Raw genomic sequence first — 24945 nt, forward strand, 5'->3', positions numbered from 1 at the left:
GCCGTGTCGATTTTGTTACACACCCGCTCAAAACCTCGGTTCCGGCAACAAGTCTCGGTTCCGGGAAGCGAGAGGTCAACCTGCCCGCTCATCAAACTGCGGAGAACTTGAAATCGCATGCTGCTGCTGTACCCATGTCTTCAGAAGTTGATAATCGGGCTCTTCCCGTGTGTCGCACTTCGGCTGGGGTTGTGTGAGGTCTCCGGTTCATCTTTAGTTCATCGTTCAACTGACGGAAGTGGTCATGTCCAACTCTCAGAGCGCCAGCCTGTACTTCCGGGCGCTGAGTCCCGGCGGGAGTCATCCTCCAGCTCTATGAGGGAATGCTCCATATTTTGCCGAGCAGCGTGAACGGACTTGGACGTCTGAGGTAACTCCGCAAGGCACCTGAGCAAAGTCGCATTCAAATATTTGTACGCCTCCAACTTGATAAGACCCTGCCGGTACTGTTTGCCGACGACTTTCCCCATCAGCTGGGCGGCGGCAACGACATGGAGCGGATAAGGGTCGAGAGAGATAAACGATGCAGTGATTGTGTGAGCCGGGTCTGGGGCTTGCGTTCCTGTGGGGGATTCCGTTTGGTGTGTTCTAGCAACAGTATATTGGCTGTCTAGCCCGAATTCCAACGCGTTGAAGACCTCATGTTCGGCCTCCAGCTTTGCGTCTGTCAGTTCGGACAACAGATCATTCCGGTCCGCGACTTCGAGCGCATCGACAATGATCAGAATGCCCATGTAATAGTGCAGCTGAAGTTCGTACCAGTTCAGCCTCTCCACTTGGCCGAGGAACGGGAGGCGTCGTTCACAATCGCTGAGAAGTGGTCGGAATGTGGATCGAAACATATCGGTGCCGATAATGAACGATGACCAGGCGCGACGCACCTCCGTCTCCTCGGATCCTTCTCTGAGTGCTTCTTTCAAGACAGAAATCATTTTCCACACATACAGCTTTGTTGCGGCCGCGGCGGCGATGACTTGTAAGACTTGATCCTCTGTCATGGACAAGGGATTTCTGCGCCATTCTTCGGTCCTCGTGTGGAAGGATGAGGCACCCATTCGCAGAGTCCGCCAACACGATTCAGTCGTCACGCCATGTAGTCCCGACGTGAGGGTTGATCTCAAGTTCAGTGTGAGCGAGAAAGATGTGTCAAACGTCAACGCCGCCCAGTATGCCCGGGCTTCGGACCGCAAGAAACTGGCCGACACTGTTGACCTCATTGCGGGACATGTCAATGGGTCAGACGCGGGCATGACCATGGATCCACTGAACTGGCAGTTGCGTTGCCCGTCTCGAAGTCGTTGGATCTGTTGCAATGCGGCCTGGACACAGAGTTGGCCTGATAGACCGTCCATTTCCTCGTCTTCTGATATCCCCACAGGGACCGGTGTCAAGGAGAAGAGAAAGAGGGTTAGCGCAGAACGATATGACACGCGGTTGACCACCTTCAGCATGTCCCTGCGTGACGTGCGCCAAAATTCTCTGACAACGTGTTCCGGTAACACACCTGCTCGTTCGGTCGGCGGAAGGAGGTGGAACCACCGTGCCGCAAAAGACCGTTTGGCATGTCGAAGGGATTCATCAATCTGGTCCCACCTTTGCAGCAAGTTACTCGGCGACTGAGCATTTGAGAGCGAATTTCGTGCCTCCCAGTCACCAAAGATGGCCTCGTCCAGTTCGGCGAAGTATCCGCTCGGTGGGGAGATGATGCTACAGTTGGGGTCGTCACTGATGGGGTCAGCATAATGTCCTCCTTGAAATTTCTGGAGATCCCATACACCAATGCACATGCGTGTCTGCCCATCCAAAAGCCAAAGACATTGTCGAAGCAGCTTTCATATATCCGGTCGAGCCAGTCTCTAATCGACGTAGTTGCACATTCCAGAGGGGGGGTTAGCGGAACATACGAAGCAGATGCTGCAGCCAAGGCAGTCGGCTCGGTGTGAGGACTTTGAGACCTTGTCTGCGATACTTCTGCACTAAACCGAGCATGATCAGTGGTATCCCTCAGGGCGGGCTCGGAAGGATCAAACAACAGATCATTGTCCGTGACGCGCTGTCCCCGTTCGGGAGACATTGACGTCCGTTCCGAGGGCTCTGAGGGCACTGCCGTCACGGAAGGGGTTCGACCCTTCCGCTGTGATCGAGGACCGCCGCTTTTCTTGATGTTATTCATCCACTGATCACTGCAGGTGAGCTTTTATTCTCATGCATTCGTTCCCCACCGGTAACTGGATCGTGGGAACCTCCAAAAAGACACAGCTCATCACCCACCTACCTCGAACGTACATGGTCGGTTCCGACGTCTGCATCTCGAGCACGACCCCGACCAACCAGGCTTCCCCGAATCATAGCCCATCCGAGCGGCGTCACAGGCCAGTCGAGAATGGCGACAAGCATCGCAGCTGGAGAACTGCGTCCTCCGAGGCATCGGAGTGGTAGTTGTCTCCATCCTAGAGAGGAAGCAGAAGGACTGGTTAGTGACTGCTGTGCATGGCGACACGATGGATTCCTCACTCTGCGAACGTATGTTGATGGAGGAAGAGATGGTCCACTGGGGCTGGAAAGCGAAAAGTTTGGTCATCGACAGGGGACGCGACGGAGCACTAGCCTAGTGACCAACCCCGGAGGTGCTAGCTAGCTGGACTATCAATTAATACATACTGTAGCAACCCACCAGTCGGGGAAGTGGGCTGGATTCTAGTGTGGCGACGAGGGACGCCAGGAGTCGTCGGCTCAGGTTCGCTGCTTGAGGAGCTTAGAGAGACGTGAATCAAAGAGACATGAGGGCAGTCTGAGCAGAAGAGCCACCTACGACCTCTAAAAACTGGAACGAGAACAAATTACCGATGACCTTGGACTGATTGTGATTTTCTGGTGTGCGACGGTGTGTCGAGATGTATGTCTGTTTTCTTGGTCCGCCGTATCTGCGCTTTCCCATTAAATGCTCCGCCGTCTGCACTCATTCCCATCTCGCCATGTATGCCACCCCTGGTGCCCTGACAGTAATAGCATTCTGCTCTGTCCAGAGAACATGTCATGCTCCAATTAGCACCTATCTACCTGAACTGTGACGTCCCTCTGGCAGTCATTCAGAAATCGGCCCATCGGGTCCCACCAGCTTCCCGCGACACTCACCAAACCCGAGCACTCGCCGCCCCGTCGAGTCTTCACACCAGGCTGAGAGGATGATCGAATCGCCATCCTCCAGATACCCCAGCGTGCCACCTCCCTCCAGGGCGATCGGCTGGCTGGCATGCTGCGTCGCCTCAAAGAGACACCCCAACTCGAACTTCTTACCCGTCTTCTCGTCCTTGCCGTCGCCCGAGACCGTGCCCGTGCCCATCAAATCGCCCGTGCGCAGCCCGCAGTTGGCGGACGCGTGGTGGGTGATCTGCTGGTAGGGGGTCCAGTACAGGTACCGCAGGTTGCTCGTGCAGATTTGCTGTCGTTTCCCGTCTCGCTCGAGAGCGGCCGAGAGTTTGATGTTGAAGGTGCCGTGCTCGAAATCCTTGAATCGCAGGTGCTCCAGCGGGTTGGTCTCGTGCTTCGGCGCACACTGGAACGCCTTCAACGCTTCGAGGGTGATGACCCAGGGAGAGATGGTGGTGCCAAAAGACTTCGAATTGAACGGCCCCAGGGGCGGCATCTCGAAGATCTGAATATCCCGGCTCGACCAGTCATTCAACAGCACGAAGCCAAAGATGTGGTCTGGTGCGTTGTCTACTTTGATCGTCTCGCCGTAGGGCACTGGTTTGGACACGATGTACCCCATTTCAAGTTCAAAATCGATGAATTGGGACACCCCGTAAGTGGGCTCCTTGGTTCCTGCTTTCCAGTACACGCCCCTCGGTCGACGAACCAGAGATGGTGATGGAATCACACTGGACGCTCGGCCATTATAGGCCGAGGGTGCGTGGAAAAAGTTGTCTGGAACTTTGCTGTTGGTGATAGGCATGCACTGGGCAGGGATTCAGCAAGGTGCTTTTGAGACAGTCTCCAGCCCGCAGAGACTCACGTTGGTGCAATGCTCCAGCGAACAGAAAAAGTCCGTGTACTCCGGGATGGCGACAGGAAGGTGCATTTTCACCTCTGCCAGCTTGTGCAGGCAGGAGTGAGGAATCTTGCCATCTTTGTAGGCAGAGATGATTTCCTCGCGCGCAGCAGTCCGAGTCTTAGCTGGGAGTGCCGCAAATGTGTTCAGGGTGGTCTGTCAACTGGTTAGAGCCTGGCAACGACACACCGGGGAGCGGTCTCGTCCACACAGTGGCGGCGGATGCGCAACGTTGGGATGGAAATGAAGGAAATGGATTCGTACCTGTCCAAGGGCATCAGCCACCGAGGCGTCTTTGAAGACGCCCGTTTTACCCAGCGCGCGAAGGTCCAACGCAAAGTCGCCAATGGCCGTTGCACACCGAGGAGTTGGGTCTTCTTTGGTCGAGAATGATCCGAATGGGATGTTGTCCAAGGTGAAGGGCGAGTCAGGCGGGATATTGGATAACGAGGCCATTTTTCCTGTCTGATATCGAGCGTTGAACCGGGCAACTCAACTCGGATATTCCCAGCTTCTCCTCCTTCTTGTCCTCCGAGGGACTGGACGGCCTTCTTATACTTGGGATGGGTGATTTACCGAAAGCCTGCTCCTCCTTCATTGCCAACCCATCCCAAGCTTCTAAGGTCCTCCACACCGACAATTCGCGGCCCCGGCCGTACATACGTATGAATGGCCGCCCTAATCCGACCTCGTCAGCCCAAAGCACAAGTGTGGAGCAGCCAATCAGGCGCCGTTCGGTCGAAGAGTCGAGGAGTCGGTTCCGAGCCCTCTCTCGCACACACGCACGACTTCCGATACTTTGCAGGAAGAGACTTTTTGATTGGAGTTCGCAACCGATGTCCATGTCCAGGAAGAAGAAGAAGAAGAAGGGGGACGAGGACGAGGAACAGAGTCGTTTTGTATTACTCTGTCGCTTTCGCCGCCTGGATTCCTGTGCAGCAGGGCTCGGAAGAAACTCAGGTCGCGACGCAGGATATATAATCATGTTACACGGTGCTGCATTTTGTGCGCACATGTGATAGAATTGCCACCCGAGCAAACAGCCACGACGTGAGCTTGTGTCAGCGGCAGATGGGAATGGTTCAAGGAGGACAGAGAATGAGAGAGAGAAAGATCGACAGGGCACAAACAGAGCCCCGGATGCATCAGGTCAACGGTCAAATGCTTTCGTTAATGGGCGCATCAGACTTGACAAAACTATATGAACCAAACCCCTGCCTGCGCCGTAGATGTTTCTTAGGTTGAAATCTGCTGTAAATGCATTTGCCAGTTCCATTGGGCCCGAAGGACTGCCAACCCGCCACTCTGTGTCTCGACGGTTCGTCCTCTTCCTCGATCGTTTCTATCGGTCGCGTTGATGATTTGCTTCGGCCAGTCCTCGGGGCGGTGGGGATTGAGGTGGTCATCCGCGCCGGGCGGAAGAACGGTGCTCTCTCGAATCTCCGCCATCGTGTCCTCGTCGGGCTCCTCGAAGGACCACCACATCCCAAAGTGCCCGTCGGCATCTCGCGTGGCCGAAGCCGCGTTGGCATTATGGGCCACCCATTTGTCATAAGCAGCGCAGCGGGCGAGGTGGTATCGATAAACGCTTCGGTCAAAACCGGCCCCTTTGTCTGATGCTATGAATGCCTCTTCCTGTGGCCACAAGGGCCGGCAAAACTCGGACAAATGGTGGAAAAATATGCCCTTGAACGTCTGGCCGTCCTGACTGCAATACCCGCTGTGGTCGCAGAATTCTTCCAGAACCCCAGCGCGGCCCAACCCGCTCCAGATCGGGCCTGAGTTGGGCCACCCGGTTGCCCGGACCACACTCTCGACTAGAGCATGGCCGTCATCCAAATAGCTCCTGGCTCCAGTGGCTAGCCACAGACCGCGACTAGCGGACAAGACCACGCCTTGATTGTAGGTATACACCATGGGATCGGGGTCGTCGCAGTTTCCGGTGCCTGGGTCGACGGTACCGTTCGGGTATCGGCGCCAACCCGTGACGTGGAAGCCATCCTGATAAAGACCGGACTTGGGACTGCGCATTTGGCTCCCCATAAGCCATTTATAACTCTTGATGGCGTTTTCCAAATACACAGGATCATGAGGTTTGGAGAGCCCATCCCCACTTTGTACCAGATAGGGCGAAGTGTTGTTGTCACCCGGGTGGTAGAGATACATGGCAATGCTCGCCGCAGCAAACAGTTCATTCGTAATGGCGTTCTTGTAGGGAGTCAGATAGGGGTTCCAAGTCATCCCGCCCCCACGGGGAGATTCGCCCCATCCCACAGATGCCAGGTCGTAAAATATCCGGGCGCGGTGAGCGGCCATCGGGCTGATTTGAAGACCATGCCACCCGATTCCCGCCTCGCCGCGCCGTCCAGATTGGAGAAAGTCCCAGTGTTTCAAGGTATACATTTCGGCAAATTTCAAGTTCTCGAGCCAGCCAAGAACAACCCACAGCATGTCATCGTAAGCCTGATTTCGTAAAGCGAACGCATTCTCGCCAAAATAGAAGACGGTCGTGTGCGCGTAATATCGTTCCACTATGTTCTGCCACGAGAGCATGTCAGAACAGGTGGCCATGGAAGATACATCCAGGGAGGAGACAATGCTGGCGAGCGTGGCCGAGACATGTGTCCCCATCACCGCAGAGGTCCAGTCGATGGCATTAGGCCATGTCCCCGTGAAAATGTCAAAGTATGAATCTTGCATGACGTCCAAGGCATTCAACATGTCGCGGAGGACGCCTGGTACATTGTGTTTCCATAATGGTGTCTCATTCCCTCCTCTTGTCTCCGGCGTCAGCTTATACTGGCTGGACAGACCAGCGGAGTACCCAACATCTCCTCCACGCCGGGCTCTTTCGATCGTCCCTCCGTACGCAGGCACAGCGGTCTGGAGGAGTCGATATAGCAAGACTAAGACGCGCATTCTGGGTTCGTGACGCTGAAAAGCATGATCGCCTAAGGACACCTGGTCAACCGGACGGGAAAAGGATAACGATGAACGAAGAGTTGAAAGCCTGAGAGAAAGCGCATCTCAATCAATCTCAACGAGACATTGGCACGAGATCAGTGCCTTGTGATCACTCGTCGCGGGAAGGGAAACGAAGAAGTAAGAGAGTTGGTTGGTGTCTTTCAGCGTGACCAACAGAATCTTCGTCCTGGGGGTCAGCGACAGGGCATTGTGGAGGGCTAGTGAGGCCAAGATCGGTGAACCCCCTTCGGCCCTTCGCCCCTGGTAAGCGCGGGATCAGGCCAGGTCTCGTGCGAAGAGATCGATTCGAGTTCGTTCTAGGTCCCTGCAGGAACTGAGGGTTGCATGCAGTGGGTGTGTTCGAGAAAGCACGTCATCTGTCGTACCGTCTTGTAGCGGTGAAGAATGGAGGGGCACCTAAGGGGGGTATTCGCCCTTATCTCCCTCCTATTTCCTTCCCACTGCCCCCACGATCAATGCCAGTCAGTGTTCACTCGACTCGCTATCACAGCCCCAGACTCTATCCTGTGGTTAAATGGTTTCAAAAATGAGATCAAGCACGTACAACTCAGTTGCTTCGTGGTCTACTGTACCAATCTATCTGAGGGACGGACCCTTCCGTCGCTGTCTAAAGCAGATCGAACGACGCCTCATCTTCACCCTGTCGACGACGACAATCCTCATTTCTCTCCAAGGTCTTCCCACGGGTCGTCCCTTAGCGACTGAAGTTGTCCAGGGGCGCCTCATGTTTGATCTCCTCCCAAATCTTGTCAATCCCCTCACAGGCCTTGCTGCTCAAGGGACCCTTCTCAATCCCCGTCAACGTCTGCTCCAGCTGTTCTACCGTGCTTGCGCCCACGATGATGGCGTCCCCGTACTCTGGCTTCAGCGGGCAGTTGTAAGTCACCCAGCGGTAAGCGAGCTCGGCGCGTGAACAGCCTTCCTCGTTGGCGATCTGTTCCCATTTGGAAAGGGCCTTGAGGTAGGACGGCTTCATGTACATGTCCCGGTACATACCCCCAAGGGCTTCTTTTCCGAAGCGGCCGGCGCCATCCTCGATCTGCTGAGCGGTCTTCGTAAGGAATCCTCCGGCAAGCGGCGAATAGGCGTAGAAAGCGAGGCCCAATTTCCTCAGCGTGGGGAAGAGCTCAGTCTCCTGCCGGCGCGCCACGGGAGAGTAGTTGCCCTGGTAGACGGTGGGCAGGACATAGTTGTTGGCTTTGCAGAGGTAGACTTTTTGTACGTCGGCAGCAGAGTAGTTGGACAGACCGAAGCGCTTGAACACTCCAGTCTTGTAAACCTCATTGACACCCGCGAGAGTCTCTTCGAGGGGCGTGGCGGCGTCGGGACAGTGGATGTAGAAGATGTCGACCTGTGAGAAGAGTCAGTCAGTCCTGGTTAGAGCACTCCTCAATCGTCCACGTCGGGGACTCAACCACCGAGTCGTCCAGCGACTTCAGAACGGATGCTAACATACCTGCTTGACACCCAACTTCTCTATGCTTGACTTGGCCGAGTTGATGATGTTTTCCTTGGTCGCCCACCCCGCCTGCCATCCGCCCATCCACTTGGTATCGATAATGAACTTCTCGCCGGCTTTGACCTCGCCGAGACGCTTCTCAGACTCGCCATAGAGCTGGGCAGAGTCAAGGACCTTGCAGCCATGAGCCAGCAGCGTCGTGAAAGCCTTGTTGAGGTAATCTTCTGCAATCCACGGGTCACGATTGCCCACCGAGGCGGCGCCGAATACGACTTTGATGGGTTGAGGTGCCATGTTTGGTGATGATTGAGTCAAGGTGCCTCTGTTCCCCTCAAATATGGGCGTCTTTCGATATAATACTCAGCGCTAGAAACGCGGGGCAGAAGCAGGAGATAAGAATCAGGCTGAATTGGACAAGGGGAAGTCGTGACGTCAAGAGGGTTTATGTCGCCCAGTGTCCCAGAGACAATAGATGTTAACAGATCTGTCGATGTGTCTGTACCTGAAGATGGGAAACCTTTCTCCTTTTTATACTAGTTCTTGGCCAAAATCCCATCATCTTGTATAGTCTGGCCTAAGGATTTATGCACCCAGCTATGCTCGAGTGGGTTACGCCTTATGAAGTGCCGTGCTTCGATATTTGTCATCAAACAACGTGCCCGCCTGACACCTACCTGATAGCACTGGTCCAGTGGGCAAAGCTGCTCGCACAGTACTCCGTAGAGGGATGTCTGTGGATCGACACGCCAGGGTATTCATTTTCGGTAGTTGTGGCATCATTTTGGAGGGGTTCGGCCGATTAGCGGACTCAGAATTCCTTAGCCCCCAATGTTTCATGCAAGGAAGCGGCGCTGAGGGTGCGGGAGAGGTGCTGAAGGCGTTTTAGAGGTGTTGGCGGTGCCTGGACTCGGAGGAATGTATTCGACCGGCCAAGATGCGGGCGTTTAGCAGGCGAGTCAATGCCTAGGGAGCCTCACCAGCCCCATCGTGGCGGATGATGGTGTCCATTTGATTGGCTTCGTATAATTATCCGGTTTGCGATGATCCATTGACTCTTAGGAGTCTCATGGTGTTGAGACCACCGTTTTACGCCGAAAGAAACATCCCAAGCACCTCAGTCTCGACAACACAGCGTTGGCTCCTGAGAAAGCACCTTCCAGCTTGGTGTCGGAGGAGGACACCCTCATCCAGTCGCCCTCGCCCTACGCCTGACCACGTCCGACCGTCCCGGGGTCGGAAGGTGCCCAGAAATCGAAATGTAGCCGCCGATCTGTTGTTTTCCTCCGATAACCAGAGCGTGTTGGGGGTTTAAGCCATGGGCGATCCACCTTATAGCGTCAAGGGAGTTGACACGACTTCGTATTGCCAGGTAAAGAAAGGCGCGGACGAGGAAGGCCGGAGAAAGTTTTGATATACTTCAATCAAGCCAGTAGAGGACGAGCCGACGAATCAGCCTCAGTTTTGTAATGAACGTTTCTTCCGGACCAGAATCATTTCATACCTCTAATCATGGATATTCCCTCCCTCGCATCTTGTGCTTAAGGAGGCTCCAAAATTGAATACGCACCATGCAGATACCCAGCCCCCACGACAATCCACGCGATGCTGTCCCTGAAAATCCCTACCACGCCATCGGCGACTGACTGCCATGAAGAGGGCAGCCGTCTCAAAACAGAGAACGAAATTCGTGACGTGCGTTGGGGTGTGCCGTCGGTCCCAAAGCAGATTGGATCTAAGAATCATAAACCTCACGCATGAATAGATGACAGATTCGTGTCAGCACGTCAGTGCTCCACCCTGTCCCCTCGTGTTTGGGGAGGGTCAACGGGCCTAATTGACAGGGATTTAGGACTGAAAGTTGACGGCCTTCCATGCCGATCATGTGAGGGTCGGGAAAGGCCAAAGTGGTTGTTGAGTGGGTCTCGACCTTGCGGCTCAAGATATGTGCTCGTGGCTCCAGCGTCTCTCAGCCACGACCCAGAAAGTGTTCGCAACGATCTGTTGCTGTTTGGCAGTTGTGTCTCTCTTGCGCCATTGTCCACATCATCACCCACCAGAGAACCTGGCGACGAGGTACTGCGCTGGTGGAAGGTGTCTCGAATGAAGGTCTCGAAGCTCGGTAGTGTACAGGGCTTTGGTGACGTTGGGTGCGGGAGATTCGCCTCTTGTTGGGCGTTGCTGGAGCTGCCGTGCGTTACAAACTGGCTTGAAGACGGGACTGTCGGGGGAGCGGACCCGTCACTATTGTCAGAGATGTTGTCATCGTCGTATTCCTCGGCACGGTGGCCTTTCCGGCCAACTGTCATGTGGTGCCAGTGGACACGACACGCCAGCTCGGTTTTGTCCAAGCGATTTGCGATGTGCTTGTAGGGTAATTTCTGGCCCTGTGTCCGACTCCGGAATAAAAAGGATTCCTGTTAGCGGTCAGTGTCGGCGGCGAAGGAGCAGAGCCATCAAGCGGACCTCTTCATCTGTCCAACTGCGAATCAATTTGCCTTGTCGAACTTTGTCCTTCCGTAATGGATTGCGTGACTTCTGCATTCGTGGGGATCGCGAGGCTGATCTGCCTTCTGGCACCGGGAGAACAGGGGGCGCCATCGAGAAGACCGAACGATCGTTCTATAAACGGAGGCAGCGACAAGATGCACTGTCAAACAGGAGAATCGCAGGCCAATGTGCCCGAAGCATTCGAACCAGACTGCGGATGGTTCCTTTCAGGCGAAGAGTTGAAGACTGAGAGGCGTGCACCAGTGCGACTCTAAATCTCTGACTTTCTGGTCTTCCTGTTCAACCGGTTGTTATATGGCCCCAGTGACGAGCAGATAATGGTCCCCAGTCTGCCTTCGCGTTTCGGGAAGGCAGAATTGATGTTGGCTTTGCAGTTATGTGACCGGATAATGGCCTTGTAAGAGTGGAGTTATTGGCTTTGTCAAAGCAAGTGTAGGGTGTTCGATCACTCTGAGCAGAGGAATAGCCGCTGGTACCGCTGCAAGTGGGCTTGCACATACGGTTTAGGGCAACTGGACCCTCTTAGGCATGCAGATAGAGAGGGCCGCGAATGCATGGGGAAAGGGTAATGGGGTTCATGCAGCCAAATAGCTCAACCGATGGTAGAGTGGTCTTCGGACGCATTCCCGCCTGCCGTGGCTATACCCGTGGCGGACGGAAACACCACTTCCCCAGTCAGCACCATGAGTGAAAAGAGAAAACGTTTCCCAATGCAAAAGAGGCACGAGGATATGGAGGCGGGTCCTTTTGTGCCAACCAGGCTTCCAGTGATCTCGATCACACGGTCCAAGTCACTCTGGACTAGGGCACTGCGCCGAGTGCAAGCCACCCTTCCATCCGTCCATATGGTCACTCAAGCACATGTGCAATGCTCTGAATGATGGAGGGGAGAGGATCGATGAAACCCCAGAGACCGTGCTCCATCATGTGCTGAGAGTTTGCCTTAGGGTAGGTGTTGGCGAATGAAAGGAAGGCAGCTGTGGTCCAACAAGCGCCAGAGTATCTGGGCGGTTAATTCTCCCTTGCAATGCCACGAGACCGGGGGCCAAAACAACAAGGAACAAAGACAGAAAGCTGGAGACTTGAACAAGCTCAAGTAATGGTGCCGGTGACTATTGAAGGTCGTCCGTATCGTGCAGGTGGTCTTGCAGGGGAGAATATATCAGTATGGAGCGAGGATCCGCACAGCGCACCCAAGATAGGGATTGCCGCACGCCGTTGATTGATCCCTTGGATGATTGCACTTTTGCCTCGGGGAACTCCTCGAGCTATGATCCCCTATCGCCATCGAGCTTGGGTAGCAAGGGTGCGTGCACGTTCCTCCACCATTCCTTGAGTAGCTTCAGGTCTGGAGCCAGAGTTAATGACGAGTGGTGGAAATCTGATTCCATCGCGGGAAACGAGGCAGGCAATCGTTCGCTACCACCCGAGGGCCTTTCGTTTCCCTCTCAGCTGGGGCTCACAGGCAGGCACAATCTTCAGAATGATTGCTGTTGAGATTGCATTTCTTCAAGACGTTGTCGTGACTAGCATAATCGAGATACGATCAAGTGTCGGTGGGGACGCGTGCACAGGTCGCTTAACGGGCGACAACAGCGAGAAGTCGAAACCCCAGCCACCAAAACAAGCCTAAGGGACTAGAGGAGGCCACAGCCGGCTCCCCGGAAGGATCGTGAATCTCGCCACAAAGGGGAATCCCGGGGGGCCGGAGAGATCCCTAGTTACTTAAGAGTCTGCCGTGCGGTACATGGACAGGTGCAGCCAGGTGGTCAATAAGACGGTCCTCCCCAGGGCCTCGAGCAACCGTAGTCGTCTGGAACCGAACCAATATCACACTTCCACTGCTTCAACAGAAGCTTTCCGTACGGGGTATGAATACCCAGATCTCGCGGATAAAGACTAGGGAGAGCTGCACGGAGAATTGGGAGACTGAACGGCGGGAGAACATGTATCAGAGGACGAGAGGCTGCTGCCTGTCTCTATAGGTGTGCCCTGGAAGCCATCAGCTTGCAACATCGGAGAAGAAATAGATAGGTTACAACGTCCTGTTGGTGCTCTTGGGGCAGCTCGGCAGGTACAACATCAACCAGTCAGAAGACATCAACGGGCAATTATTCACCTGCAGTTCGGGGTTGTTGAGGCAAGCGTTGTGGGGATGGCCACGAAGTACGAGGCGAGAGGTACCTCATACGGAGGTGGTGTAAGTACCTGGAGAGGAGAAGAGAGGAGAGAGGTAAAAGCAGCGACCCCCGCTGCCAGACTCACTAGCCAAGACATTCAGCCTCAGCGTTGTTCCTCGTGCCTCTCCCGTCAGCCTAGTAGTCCGCGTTTCAACGCCCGCAGGCAGCGCAGCTAGCAACGTCTCTCTCACAGCCCAACCCTCCTTCAATTACGGCGAAGCGATATTGGGTCGATGGTTTGGTCCTTCCATTTTCGATTGACAGGGCAGCTTTGTTAGCCTCACCGTCTGCTACCCGAGTTGAATCAACAGACGGTCTACTCGGTCTGGTCATGTCGGTTTGCCAGCCATGAACATGAACATCTTCCGCATCTTGGGCGACGTCTCCCATACCGCCTCGAAATGTATTCTTATCTGGGCCATTCATTCCAACAAGAGCGCTGAAGGTCAGATCTATCAAACCCGTCTGCCTGTCCTCTCTCAGACCACGGCAACTAACGAGTGAACAGGCGTCTCTCTCCTGACCCAGATCCTGTATATTGCTGTCTTCGTTACTCGCTACCTCGACCTCTTCTGGGTCCCGCCCTCGGCATCATGGTGGAATTTCATCCTCAAAAACTTTTATATCTGGTCCTCGATCTATATTATCATCTTGATGACTCGAGTCTTTGCGCGGACCCGTGAGCGAGAAAAGGCCTGGAAATGGGGTGCATATGCCACTGCGGCATCAATGCTTGCCGCTCCCCTGGTCTGCTTGACTTTTAACGGACCGCGCCGAACGACATTTGCCGAAGTCATGTGGACATTCTCCATCATCCTCGAATCCGTCTGCGTCCTTCCACAGCTCCTTCTCCTGCGACAGACCACCGTGCCGACTGTCATTGACTCTTTCTACCTCGTCACCCTGGGTTCCTACCGAGCATTTTACCTTCTGAACTGGATCTATCGTGCTTTCACCCCGTCCAAACCGGACGCCATTTCGGTCATTTTTGGCATCGTTCAAACAGCATTTTACATCGACTTCGCATGGGTCTACTGGACGAGGCAAAGAGTCAAGCTGAGGGGAGGTGGCATTGTGGATGCGGAGGACCTGCGGAAAGGCTGGCTGGTCAACAGGGTCATCAACCCTGCGCGGCAAGCACCAGAACAAGACCCGGAGGCTGGTGATGAAGAGAGCAATGGGCAGCCGCAGCAACCGAATGTCAACCGCTGGGGCCCACGAGGTATATCTATCTCGGCGGATGATACACTGCAAGACCATGACAAAGGCAAAAGGGCGTCAAAGTCCTCGATGCCCGAAGCCAACCCGATGCTAGAGGATGACGCTTTTGTGTCGGATGAGGAGGATGACGTTCCTCGGCTAGATGAGCCTGGACAGAGGGTGTTGAACAGCGGCGAGGATTGGCGGGAGAATTCGTCTTCACGGCAATGAAGCACTTCTATGTACAAAATGTAGCGTTTTCCTTTCAGCGTGGCAATGTGTTAGCAGACTTCTGGAGTTTCGATTTATCCATAGCCAAGGATTTGTCCTCGAATGTTGAGGAACAAGGGAGTTCGAAGGTGATGTGGAGCCCAACGCTCTATTTGATCTACTTTGACGAGCAACCAGCCGTAGACCCGAATAGTATTGTATCTTGGGGAGATACAGGGCAGCTTGCAGTAACAACTCAGCATTGCTGGTGGCTGGCTTGCGTCTGTAGCTGAGTCAATAATCCTTTGTCAGACCGAAGCCTCTTTTGTTGCAGACACGCCTGTGGACAGCAATCACCAATCAACCCTTCATATCTTTCTATGTATCATTACAAATATCTAAACTTCACGCAACTCATCTCATCTCATCAACCTCGATGTCACTCTTGAGTGGAAGTACTGTTCGTGTCCAATATACAATTCTCCGCATTGTCGCCCCGTTTACGAGGAACAAACGCACAATGACCACCCAGATTCCCACCAGATTTGACATCAACACCACCTACCGCATGAACTCAGGCTATGAGATCCCTGCTCTAGGCTACGGTGTCTACCAAACCCCTGCCGCATCGTGTGAAGAAGTGACGCTTCATGCTTTTCGGGTTGGCTACCGACATGTTGATTCCGCCCGCGCGTATCGTAACGAGCAGCCGTGTGCCGACGCCATTCGCAATTCTGGGCTGAAGCGAGAGGATATCTTTTTCACCAGCAAAGTGCCACCGAGGAGTTTGAGCTACGAGGGGGCAAAGAAGTCCATCGAGTCGTCCTTCGCTCAAACCGGTCTCGACTACATTGACCTTTACCTCATCCATTCCCCCCATGGTGGCAAGGAAGCCCGGTGCGGGGCGTGGAAAGCACTTGCAGAAGCTCAGCAAGCTGGTAAAATTCGATCAATTGGCGTCTCCAACTATGGCGTGCACCACCTCAATGAATTGGAGGAGTATATCAAAACATCCGGCGTTGGCGGCACCATCGACGTCGGTCAATGGGAGATTCATCCGTGGCTTCCGCGCGACGATATCGTGGCATGGGCCCGCAAGCGGAATGTTGTCGTTGAAGCATACTGTCCCATTGTCCGTGGCCAGCGTGCAGATGAGCCGGTTTTGAAACATCTCAGTGAGAAACACGGAAAGACGTGGGCTCAGATATTGCTCAGATGGAGTCTGCAAAAGGGGTTTGTCCCATTACCAAAGAGTGTCACTCCCACCAGAATCGAGGAGAATGCCGCCATCTATGACTTTGAGCTAGACGACGAAGATATGAAGAGTCTCGAATTCCCAGGCTCCTACGCTCCTTGTGCCTGGGACCCAACCACCAGTCATGACTAGATGCAGAAACTCGGAAACTGGCCATTCAAACCATAGGTCTGGCATATACAAGGAAAGCCAATTCCAGCAAGATCAATCTCCGCCAATTTCAGATAGAGTTGGCGGCACTTGCGCACTGCAGGTTGTGTTCTGGCTCGGTCGAGGCATATATTATGGCTGAGAGGCATGGTACCATCAAACTACTTCGTCTATTCACTCATTGATGTCCCCATTCCCCCCCCGAAAAAAAAACACAGGCCCAATTTATGTGTCTCCAAGGACGTTCCTACAACCTCTGAAAGAACCTCAATATCCACGAAACCAAATATATAGTATTTTGCACCATTCGCATGAAATAGCCGCAAGTTCTCATTCGGTGCCATGGCTTTCACGAAGACGTGTGCGGATTTGTTGTCGGTGCTTGCACGCTTCCCCCTGTGTTTTGGTTGGTGAAGACTACAAGCACCGCGCAGTATCTGCTTCGGGTCAGTTCGCAGAATGTGCTTTCAATCAGCGTACTTACGCCGCAGTAACCCCGAATATCTCGTGCTGTTTTGCAGTCGTTGCCGTCGAACAAAGCAAGGCGAAGGCGATCGTGAACGCGAATGCCAACAAGTTCTGTGCGTACCCGTCCAGGTGTCGCAACCTGTAGAGGACCAACACCGGGCCCATGATCAACGCCACAATGGCGATCGTGTACAGAAATCCGACGACCCGGTTGAACCGCTTTCTTTCATATAACTGGACATGTATTGTCGAGCCTTCGAGCTTCCGGTCTTGGATTCTGTTGCGCAGCAAGCACTTTGCCAAGTCAACACGGCTTTCCATTCAACAGCAGAAAAGGGGTCACGTACTTTGACCACGGACCTACTGATCCATGTGAAGACGTGGCTGACCAGACCGTGGACCCAGGAAGAATCTGGTTCTCCACCAAGGACGATCAAATCATCGATCTTTCTGATCCAGCTCCGGTCTCTTCGAGCGAGGCTTCCGTCATTGTGGATCAAATTGGCGATACTCACGCGGTTCTCTTTGTCAGGCCTCTGCCACTGATACAGGGCTGCGGAGCGAGACAAAAGATCATCTATAATTAACTCAGTCACTAGTTCGAGGTCGGTGCAGCGAGGAGTGAAACCCACCATAAGCTTTCAATTGCACATCCAGCTCTTGAAACAAGGCTTTCCGGACGGCTGGGGTTCGCATGTCGTCGCCATCCCGGTTTGACAGGTAACGCCGTGTGCCTACCGAGCTGGCGTCCTGCATGTCCTGATAGTCAAGCCTTGACTCCATTTCGCGGAGGATATCTTGATGCCATAACAGCAGCCTGGTTCTCAAGAATCCGAAACGCCGGTAGATCATGAAGTTTGGGTCGCTATCGACGAACGTCGCGATTCTCGGCCATCCTCTGACAGCACATTCGACTGAGACGTTTTAGACATCATCCAGAGACTCTTGGGCAGCACTCACGAGCGCGGACATCTGTCTCATCCTCCTCCAAGACCTTTTGATCATGTTGCTGCCGTTTGGACAAACCTCTTATACCGAAGAGTCGCAGCAAGCTCCATTCTATTCTTCCATTCAACTCATTATCTGAAGAAGCGTCGGTTGGGACCTACTGACGATACCCTCCCGACATTCGTCGGTGGGCTGATTCCCTTTCTCGAGGTCGTTGACTGGCATGTCGTGGTCTTGGGCGATGTCCTTCGGTGCAAGTCACTTGTTGCTGTGCACCGTTCTTTCTGGAATACAAACTCGAAGACAGGGAGAGCCTGGCAGAGAGATTCATGGCTGCTGGGCGTGATATAGGCTGCCATTGTGTATTGTTACACGCAGTAGGCGCACGAGGCTAACTTTAGATCTCGAGGCTTGGACGCAGTCTCGTCGCACAAGGTGTACACGCCAATCGCCTCCGACCAACTCTCGTCCACGGCACCAACCCCTGTCATACAAGCTCACGTTTCTCACAAAATCCCTCCTGCCAGCTGACAGTACATTATGCGAGCTATCCACTCATGCACGTTGTTCCCTGACTCCCATTCCTGACCTTGCTTTCCAAATGCTCATTTCAGACCCAAGATCTTTTTGACTTTGTCCTTGATCCTCTGTCGGAGTGATCTCTCGTGAGGTCTGTCCTCATTTGGCTCTTGTCGTTTTGGACGTTCTGGACGCTCTCTACTTTTGTCAAAATCGCTGTATCGGTCGTCGCCATATCCTCGGGGTCGTATGGTGTCGGTTTCCTGCGTCAATGTTAGCTGCGAGCGAATGATCATGGTATTCATGTACCTGATTGACTCCCAGGGCTGCTTGTATGTTGGAGGATGGTCGGTTACTTCCGCTACCTCTGCCACGATCCTGTTGGCTTGAAGACATTCTGATTGGAGTGAATTTGTGTGGGTTGTTCGGGTACCATTTGACGGTATGGTGCCTATGCGTGTGCTCAGGGAACGCATTTTGAGGTGTGGTTTTTGGATCACCCACCGGGGAGGCGCGTTTCTCACAGACATGTTTGCTGGGACGACCGTATTCAAGGCCGTGAGTGGGCGGTTTGAGTGGAAGGTGCGATTGTGAGAGAACGGCGAGACTGTAACGAAGCCGAACGACCAGAGGATGATGGACTGGCCGGTGTTGGAAGGACGCAGAGCACCCATCTGTCTCTCTCATCAAATGGCAGCTTCATGCGCAAACACTGCCCATCACAATCACAAGGAATCAGGAATAACAAGGGGCACTTCCTCGATTCGGTTGCCCTGCCTTTGAGAGGCATTCCCGTTTGTCTTGAGCCATCTCCTCCGGCAAAGCGAGCTGCCAGGTACCTGTCAAAACCATGGCACCCAGAGAGAGCATAACTTCCTACGGGGATTCCATTCCTGATTCCATCACTGCCATCAGCGAGCTTCAGAGGAAAGATTTCTGCTGTTTAGGTGCAGGGTTGAGACATTATTGAGAGGGCACAGGGACCTTGCCGAGACAAAGACCACAGGGGATCATGCCGAGCAGCTAGATCCCTGACTTGTGCGAGATGCTGCAAAGCTGGTATGGTCGACAACATGCTGATTTGTGCAGGTAGAGATGGCCTCGCGGTCGCTGGGTGATTGTTCGATCGAAGCGACGTTCGTCCTTTGGTCACGGCCCTTTGCTTCAACAACATCGAAAACGCACCTCGCTGCTGCTCTCGACCACATCACACACGACTTTACGGCCAAGGCGACTCAACAGCGCCCACGCACCGTGAAGGCCGATACTCTCCCAGCGGCTTGCTGCTATCCTCTTCTGAAAAGGTTATCTGTTCACGTATGGCGATTCCCAGGAGACACGAATGGCAAGGAGGCAAGAAGTGGTACCTTCCTTTAAGAGTCCGAATGAACGGCGGCAAACTGGCTGAACAAGCGTGAGACTGACTGGTTGGTATCGACAAGGCTTAACAGACGCGTAAGCAGGAAAGCAATACCAACGGGAGAACCAGGCGATGATGGTGGTGTCGATGAACAGACGCTCTACTGGATTAGGGCTGATGGCAGTACGTTTGTTTATCTTGGTAACTGTTCTCTTTTTTTCTGCTACGAACGGTATCACATGAAGAGTGGAATACTGTCGAATGGAACTGGGTCGATACATACGAGGTACTTAATTCGCACTAATCCCTGCGAGTGAGCAAGATTCTCTAGGTTGAGCCTCGATATCTCAATTATCTCTCAATTATCTCTCAATTATCTCTCAATTATCTCTCAATTATCTCTCAATTATCTCTCAATTATCTGTGTGCTGGAACGAAACATCCAAGACTGCATGTGGCATTTTGGCTTGCCCCAATCTTCGCGATCCGTCTATCAGCTAATAAGACGAGGCCAGCTTGGCCCCCAAAACATGATGTATGAAGCGAGCTCCAACCAAGCCAGCGGTGGAGGGTGCGAAAGGCTGCCGCTGCTGTTCTTGTTTCGCGTTGACTGACGGTCGGGGCACAGGAGAGAGTTTCAAGCACGGAAGATGGAGTGTGCCTGCGTGCGAGACGTACTCGGACCTAGGAACGGAAAAGGCGCACACACACTGGTGAAGGAATCCTGTCGAAGGAGAAAAAGTCTCGAGTGGAACGGCAAGGACAGGGGAAGAAAGAAAAAAGAAGTCTGCAATGAGAACCAGCATAGATAGCCATATACCATTGGTAGGAGCGTTCTCGCTGCAAGGCACATCGACTGATCGACTCTCTCGCCACAACTAATCTCACTTATGTACAGTTTTTTCTTTCTCCTTTCGCGGCAATCCATTTGTCCGACCGCACCAGCCTCAAAACTATCGATCTGCCTATCACTTATCGGTACCAGTACTCCGGCTTGACGAAATCGGCCATGGTCTTGGGTGCTTCGGGTGCGGCGTGGTGGTGGTCGCCGTGATGGTCGTCGTGGGAGTCTGGTGCCCCGACGTAGTCCATTCTGTAGACGCTCCCGCACTCTGGGCACCGCTCAAAAGGGCGTGCGCGGGACATCTATCCACAGAGAAAGAAAGGTAAGTGTCAGTCATGATCTGCCAGTCCCCCCAGAACTTCGAATAGGTGAACATACCACGAGCCATTTGACGACATGTGAATCGGCCGGAGACCCGGTGCAGCCGACTTGATACTCGGGACCAGCAGATTTCACAACAATCGGATTCTCGAATGTACCTACCCAACACGATCTTGTTAGCTTGGATGCTAGGAATATCTAACTGTCACTGGCTTCTGAAGCTCCCATTCTTGTCTGAGTTCGTCTCTTTTCAGGGAGAAACATACCAAGTCTATCTGACGGAAGCGGTGACATGTCAAAAATGTCAATGCCCTGCATCTTTCCGAGGATTTCCAGACGTTCCAGACCAGTGGCTTGTTCGAGATCGGTAGGCACGGTACCAGGGGCAGCGCCGGGTGGGAGGAGATCGGCTTCGGTTTTGATTTCTGCGGAAGACGGATTCCACCACGGTCAGCAGGTTGTTTCCCTCGTCGTTGTCTCTGCCTCCAGGGCAACAAGTCTTCGACGTGAGTCGGTGTTGTGGGCATTTCATACCTTCAAAAGGGAGAAGCTTCCCTTCCGGATCTCCGGGCTTCGGATCCCATTTGCCTGCTCCTGTAGACACCCAGATCAGTCAGGCCAGTTCTGGTAGAGTGGTTCATGTGAAATAGCTTCTCCGGGGGTACTGTCAAAGCTTCGAGGATTCAATTGCACCTACGGCGAGCTGTGATGGTGGTGAAGGTTCGGGGAGCGACGCGGGCAGCTGAAAGAGGCATACGCCTGGTGAGCGAGAAAGCTGCGCGTGCCACCGACATTGTGGAGGGCCGAGTGAGAGGTGAGTTGAGAGTCGCGAGAGAGGGAGGCTGTGGGAGCTGTGAGCACGAAGGTCAAAAGGTTCCAGTTGTCGAAACTGCGATTGATGTTCGGGCAGATGATGATTGGCCCGCGAGTTTCAAAGCTCATACCACTTTTTACAAGCCACAGTGCAGCGCCACAGATTTGTGGCGCTCTCAGTCACGTGTGGGTGGAAAGTAGTGACCCTCCAGTTCAGGAGAGGAGTTATTCTACACAGTCTTCAGTGAGAATCGTTCCTGCCGGAGGACCCTGTCGCAAGTCCCTTGGTTCTGATGAATTCTGTCTTTGGAGATTCAATTGAGGGTAACGGACTGGAGTAATGCGGGAAAGATATCGAGTAACTCCGCCTATTTTTCTTTGTCTATTGCCTCATGCCTCACCAGAAGTATGATCATTTCGAATATTCTTTGTCATGAGCACTTTTTCTCCCTCGTCCATCACAGCCTGAATCTCCCATCCTTGCCCTTTTAATACTGCAAACATTCTCGCAAATTTCCCAGGAAACGTGCTTATGCTTAACGTTCTTTGCCCGTGAAGACGTGCGTGGTGCTCGATCTCGCCCATCATAGTGGCGAAAACACCCTTGCCCTGGGCAGATTCAGAGACTCCGGCAAGCCAGACATGGAGTGTTCTGGATGGAAGAGGGCCTGGGTCTCTTGGATGTGCAAATATAAAGCCAGTGATTGGATCCGGTACATCACTTTGATCGTGAATCGTAGCATAGACCAGTACAGAACTGGGATCCGATAGACGTCGCTGCCATTCGTTGAGTGAGGAAAAATGTGTCTGTGCTGAGCTCGAAGAGCCAAAGACTTTGTTGGACAGATCAAGAACTGGTTGTATTGTATCCCGAGGAGAACTTGAAGACAGTTTATAAACCCTCAGATTACCGATCTGACCCATTACGTTGGCGTCACAGCTTTTGTAAGGGTGCGACTCGCACAGATTCGGATTTGATCATATCATTTATAGGTTACCCAATCAATAAATGAATCTTGATACCCTCAAGTAGTTCTCAAGAGGCTGTACTGACAGGTTACCCCCGTAGCACGGCTTTGTCAAACAGCCATCTGCTGCCAGCCGAACCCAACTGCAAACTGAATTAGATGATTTCCCGTTTAGCCCGGAGACTGTGCGGAAGAAGAACAGACATCGGCAGCCAGCAAACAGGGCCGTTCGAGATGGTACAAGTTGACGAGAAAAAAGTAGAGGAAGAAGAACAACGAGCGGTTTGGATTTGCACGGCTTCCGAGATCTTGATGATCATTCATCAGAGATGGTCCACAGAATGCAGGTCAGCATCAGGTAACTGACGTCTGACTGAGTCCGCTGCTGAAGGCGAGTTAGTGGGTCGAATTACTCCGTCTTGGCACCCCCTTTCGCTTCTTCCTCTCTCTTGTTTGCTTTTACACGTACTCATCTCTCAAACCTTGTCTTCACTTCAGTCACTCATTCCGTCGCGATATCGCCACAGGCAACAGGAAGAGGGAGCCAGTGATGCTTTCCATTCAATAGCTTTGACAATTGGGCTCCCCAACTTCGAAACTTGCAAAGCTTGCAGAATTCTTCGTTTTCTTCCTCGATTCAATCTCAAAGCTCACTCTCTCGGCCTCGACGTGCTCATCGCTTTCCGGTGTTGCTGGGGTTGTCCTTACCAGATCTCGATGCGTTCTCCTCCTCATATTCAACGACAAAGGCACCTCTACTCTCGCTATTACTCTAGCTCAAGGTAGAGTCCGATGAAGAGTATTGTCTTGTCTCGAAGGGCTTGAATGAAGCCAGCCGTGTACAAAAGGTGAGACGTCGGTAAGTCCATCTAGGACGTGAGAATTCCGAAGTCACATGGCTGAGTGAGTGATGGACTGGGTGACCTCACCCTCGTTGGAATATACGTTGGCCCCACTCCCGGTGAATGCTCTCTCCCATCCTATTGACATATAATTTGGATTTGCGGAATTTGTTCCCAAGCCGATGAAGGATCCCGTCGGAAAGTCGAACACAAATCTGTGTCTCTTTCCCACCGAGTTCAACATACATACAGTGACCGCACGAAGTACTGGGGATCAAAGATCCTTGGGGACGGACTACCATATCATGGTACAACGGCTTCGGCTCCTGGATGGAACAAAGTGGGAAATATAGGGATACGGGATTGGGTTCCCCTATTCTGGCCGCGTCTGGAGGCCCCATCATCTATTTCTTTTTTTTTCCTTGGTTTCTCTATACGTGTGTGATTATTTGTTTTCGGGCGGCACACAGTGTTTTCGAATGTGTGTGGTGTTGTATGTGCTTAGCGCTGAGATTGTACCGCACCTTCTTCAGAGCTTGGCTGGAGGAAGACTCTCACATGTCAGACACATACTCAGTCAGAGGTGCGTATATATACATACATGCACAGCTTGCAACACTTTCTCCATTTTTTGGCATGAGGATCTCCATTTTTCACACTTGTGGAACAACATCCTTGCCTATCGGCGAATAAACATCTGCCAATCTCATTTCACGGACCTCACAGAGCAAAATTCAAATGGCAGTCTGGCGCAGGTTCGATATGCTCCATCCGCAATTTGGCTCTTGCTGACTCGCATACGTGACAGACATCACTAAGTCCACTGTATCCACGCCACAATCGGTCTCGTTAACACCGACTGTCTTCACAGCTACAGATACAGATATTATACACAGTGATCATGGCTATGCCATTGCGAAAGATGAGGGGGGCTGGGTTCCCATTTGTTCGCAATTTCTGTCAAAGCGACCAACTGCCAATGGTTGAAGTCGAGGATGTGAGTGGATTTGCGACTATTGTGGAGTTACGTGACAATGTTACAGCATTGTTGCTCCCGATCAGTCTGTTTTTGTAACAACGATGTGTTACCTTTTCCATCATGCTCACAGGAAAGCTACTGGTGTACCATCCGTGGCTGGAAACTTCCAATACTGCATTGACGGCCCCGGTGTGATGATTCCCATGTTGTTCAGCAAAACGGTACAATGCGAACTTCGCACAAGGTTTCTCGGACGGGAATATATGGCCCCCATGTGAAGAAGGAAAAGGTAAAGGCAGCTTGTGAACCGCACGTTGTCATCCCATTGGATTGCAGCATTTCTTATTGGTACGTAGTGGACGTTCCTACCAAAAACGATCTCATTCTTAGGCACAATATCATTCCTTTTGAAAATCATATCCAGGCAGGATATTATTCTGACTAAACAGGTCATGCTCTGTGGCATTATACGGGAGTTGCCCAACGGATGGCCACCAGCATTCTACAACAGCTTTGGCCAGGGTCTATACTGAATCCTAATATGGGCGGTTTCCAGTTCAGTTCCCGACTTCCGGTCAAAGATCGGCAGTCTTCTAATATGCTATAAGCTTGTAATTGTACAGACAACCATTCCGAGCGATTTCAAGTCGATTGCTAAAGATACACTGGGTTGGCGGTACGTATCCGATGCCCTTGGACGCCGAATATGACCCGGGTCTCTGCACATAACTTCGAGACAGAGTTCCCATGACAGTGTGAGGATAGCGTTGTAATATGATGGTAGGTAGATCAATATGAAACCTGAAAAGTTGGTATTGTGTTGGCATTGTCATGGAGCGACAGCGAAGCCCCCGAGGCTGGCACGCCAAGAAAATTCTAGAAGGC

At 52.8% G+C, this 24945-nt stretch overlaps 9 protein-coding genes across 9 annotated transcripts; 2 read left to right on the top strand and 7 right to left on the bottom strand.

The window, feature by feature from the left end:
* Positions 1-242: 242 nt before the first annotated feature.
* AYL99_00129 (hypothetical protein) lies at positions 243-4507 on the bottom strand (the record flags this gene model as incomplete). Its single annotated transcript, XM_018831645.1, has 6 exons — positions 243-1725; positions 1905-2176; positions 2287-2450; positions 3136-3958; positions 4016-4207; positions 4316-4507. 6 exons carry the CDS (start codon positions 4505-4507, stop codon positions 243-245), a joined length of 3126 nt encoding a protein of 1041 aa, XP_018697524.1.
* A 780-nt stretch (positions 4508-5287) lies between these two features.
* Positions 5288-6970, bottom strand: AYL99_00130 (hypothetical protein; the record flags this gene model as incomplete). Its single annotated transcript, XM_018831646.1, has 1 exon — positions 5288-6970. The coding sequence occupies one exon, from the start codon at positions 6968-6970 to the stop codon at positions 5288-5290; it is 1683 nt and encodes a 560-aa protein (XP_018697525.1).
* A 760-nt stretch (positions 6971-7730) lies between these two features.
* AYL99_00131 (hypothetical protein) lies at positions 7731-8789 on the bottom strand (the record flags this gene model as incomplete). Its single annotated transcript, XM_018831647.1, has 2 exons — positions 7731-8387; positions 8493-8789. The coding sequence occupies 2 exons, from the start codon at positions 8787-8789 to the stop codon at positions 7731-7733; spliced, it is 954 nt and encodes a 317-aa protein (XP_018697526.1).
* Positions 8790-10234: 1445 nt separating this feature from the next.
* On the bottom strand, positions 10235-11093 carry AYL99_00132 (hypothetical protein; the record flags this gene model as incomplete). The annotated part of the gene is made up of 3 exons (XM_018831648.1): positions 10235-10242; positions 10423-10909; positions 10959-11093. 3 exons carry the CDS (start codon positions 11091-11093, stop codon positions 10235-10237), a joined length of 630 nt encoding a protein of 209 aa, XP_018697527.1.
* Positions 11094-13531: 2438 nt separating this feature from the next.
* AYL99_00133 (hypothetical protein) lies at positions 13532-14614 on the top strand (the record flags this gene model as incomplete). Its single annotated transcript, XM_018831649.1, has 2 exons — positions 13532-13628; positions 13692-14614. The coding sequence occupies 2 exons, from the start codon at positions 13532-13534 to the stop codon at positions 14612-14614; spliced, it is 1020 nt and encodes a 339-aa protein (XP_018697528.1).
* Positions 14615-15113: 499 nt separating this feature from the next.
* On the top strand, positions 15114-15980 carry AYL99_00134 (hypothetical protein; the record flags this gene model as incomplete). The annotated part of the gene is made up of 1 exon (XM_018831650.1): positions 15114-15980. One exon carries the CDS (start codon positions 15114-15116, stop codon positions 15978-15980), a length of 867 nt encoding a protein of 288 aa, XP_018697529.1.
* A 367-nt stretch (positions 15981-16347) lies between these two features.
* AYL99_00135 (hypothetical protein) lies at positions 16348-17639 on the bottom strand (the record flags this gene model as incomplete). Its single annotated transcript, XM_018831651.1, has 6 exons — positions 16348-16435; positions 16483-16760; positions 16814-17043; positions 17099-17380; positions 17427-17525; positions 17576-17639. 6 exons carry the CDS (start codon positions 17637-17639, stop codon positions 16348-16350), a joined length of 1041 nt encoding a protein of 346 aa, XP_018697530.1.
* Positions 17640-18019: 380 nt separating this feature from the next.
* Positions 18020-18329, bottom strand: AYL99_00136 (hypothetical protein; the record flags this gene model as incomplete). The annotated part of the gene is made up of 2 exons (XM_018831652.1): positions 18020-18196; positions 18243-18329. 2 exons carry the CDS (start codon positions 18327-18329, stop codon positions 18020-18022), a joined length of 264 nt encoding a protein of 87 aa, XP_018697531.1.
* A 1936-nt stretch (positions 18330-20265) lies between these two features.
* AYL99_00137 (hypothetical protein) lies at positions 20266-21252 on the bottom strand (the record flags this gene model as incomplete). Its single annotated transcript, XM_018831653.1, has 5 exons — positions 20266-20439; positions 20516-20616; positions 20725-20883; positions 20993-21052; positions 21156-21252. The coding sequence occupies 5 exons, from the start codon at positions 21250-21252 to the stop codon at positions 20266-20268; spliced, it is 591 nt and encodes a 196-aa protein (XP_018697532.1).
* Between the last annotated feature and the right edge of the window lie 3693 nt (positions 21253-24945).

The sequence above is a fragment of the Fonsecaea erecta genome (assembly GCF_001651985.1).
Source record: "Fonsecaea erecta strain CBS 125763 chromosome Unknown Scaff1, whole genome shotgun sequence".
NCBI classification, from domain to species: domain Eukaryota; kingdom Fungi; phylum Ascomycota; class Eurotiomycetes; order Chaetothyriales; family Herpotrichiellaceae; genus Fonsecaea; species Fonsecaea erecta.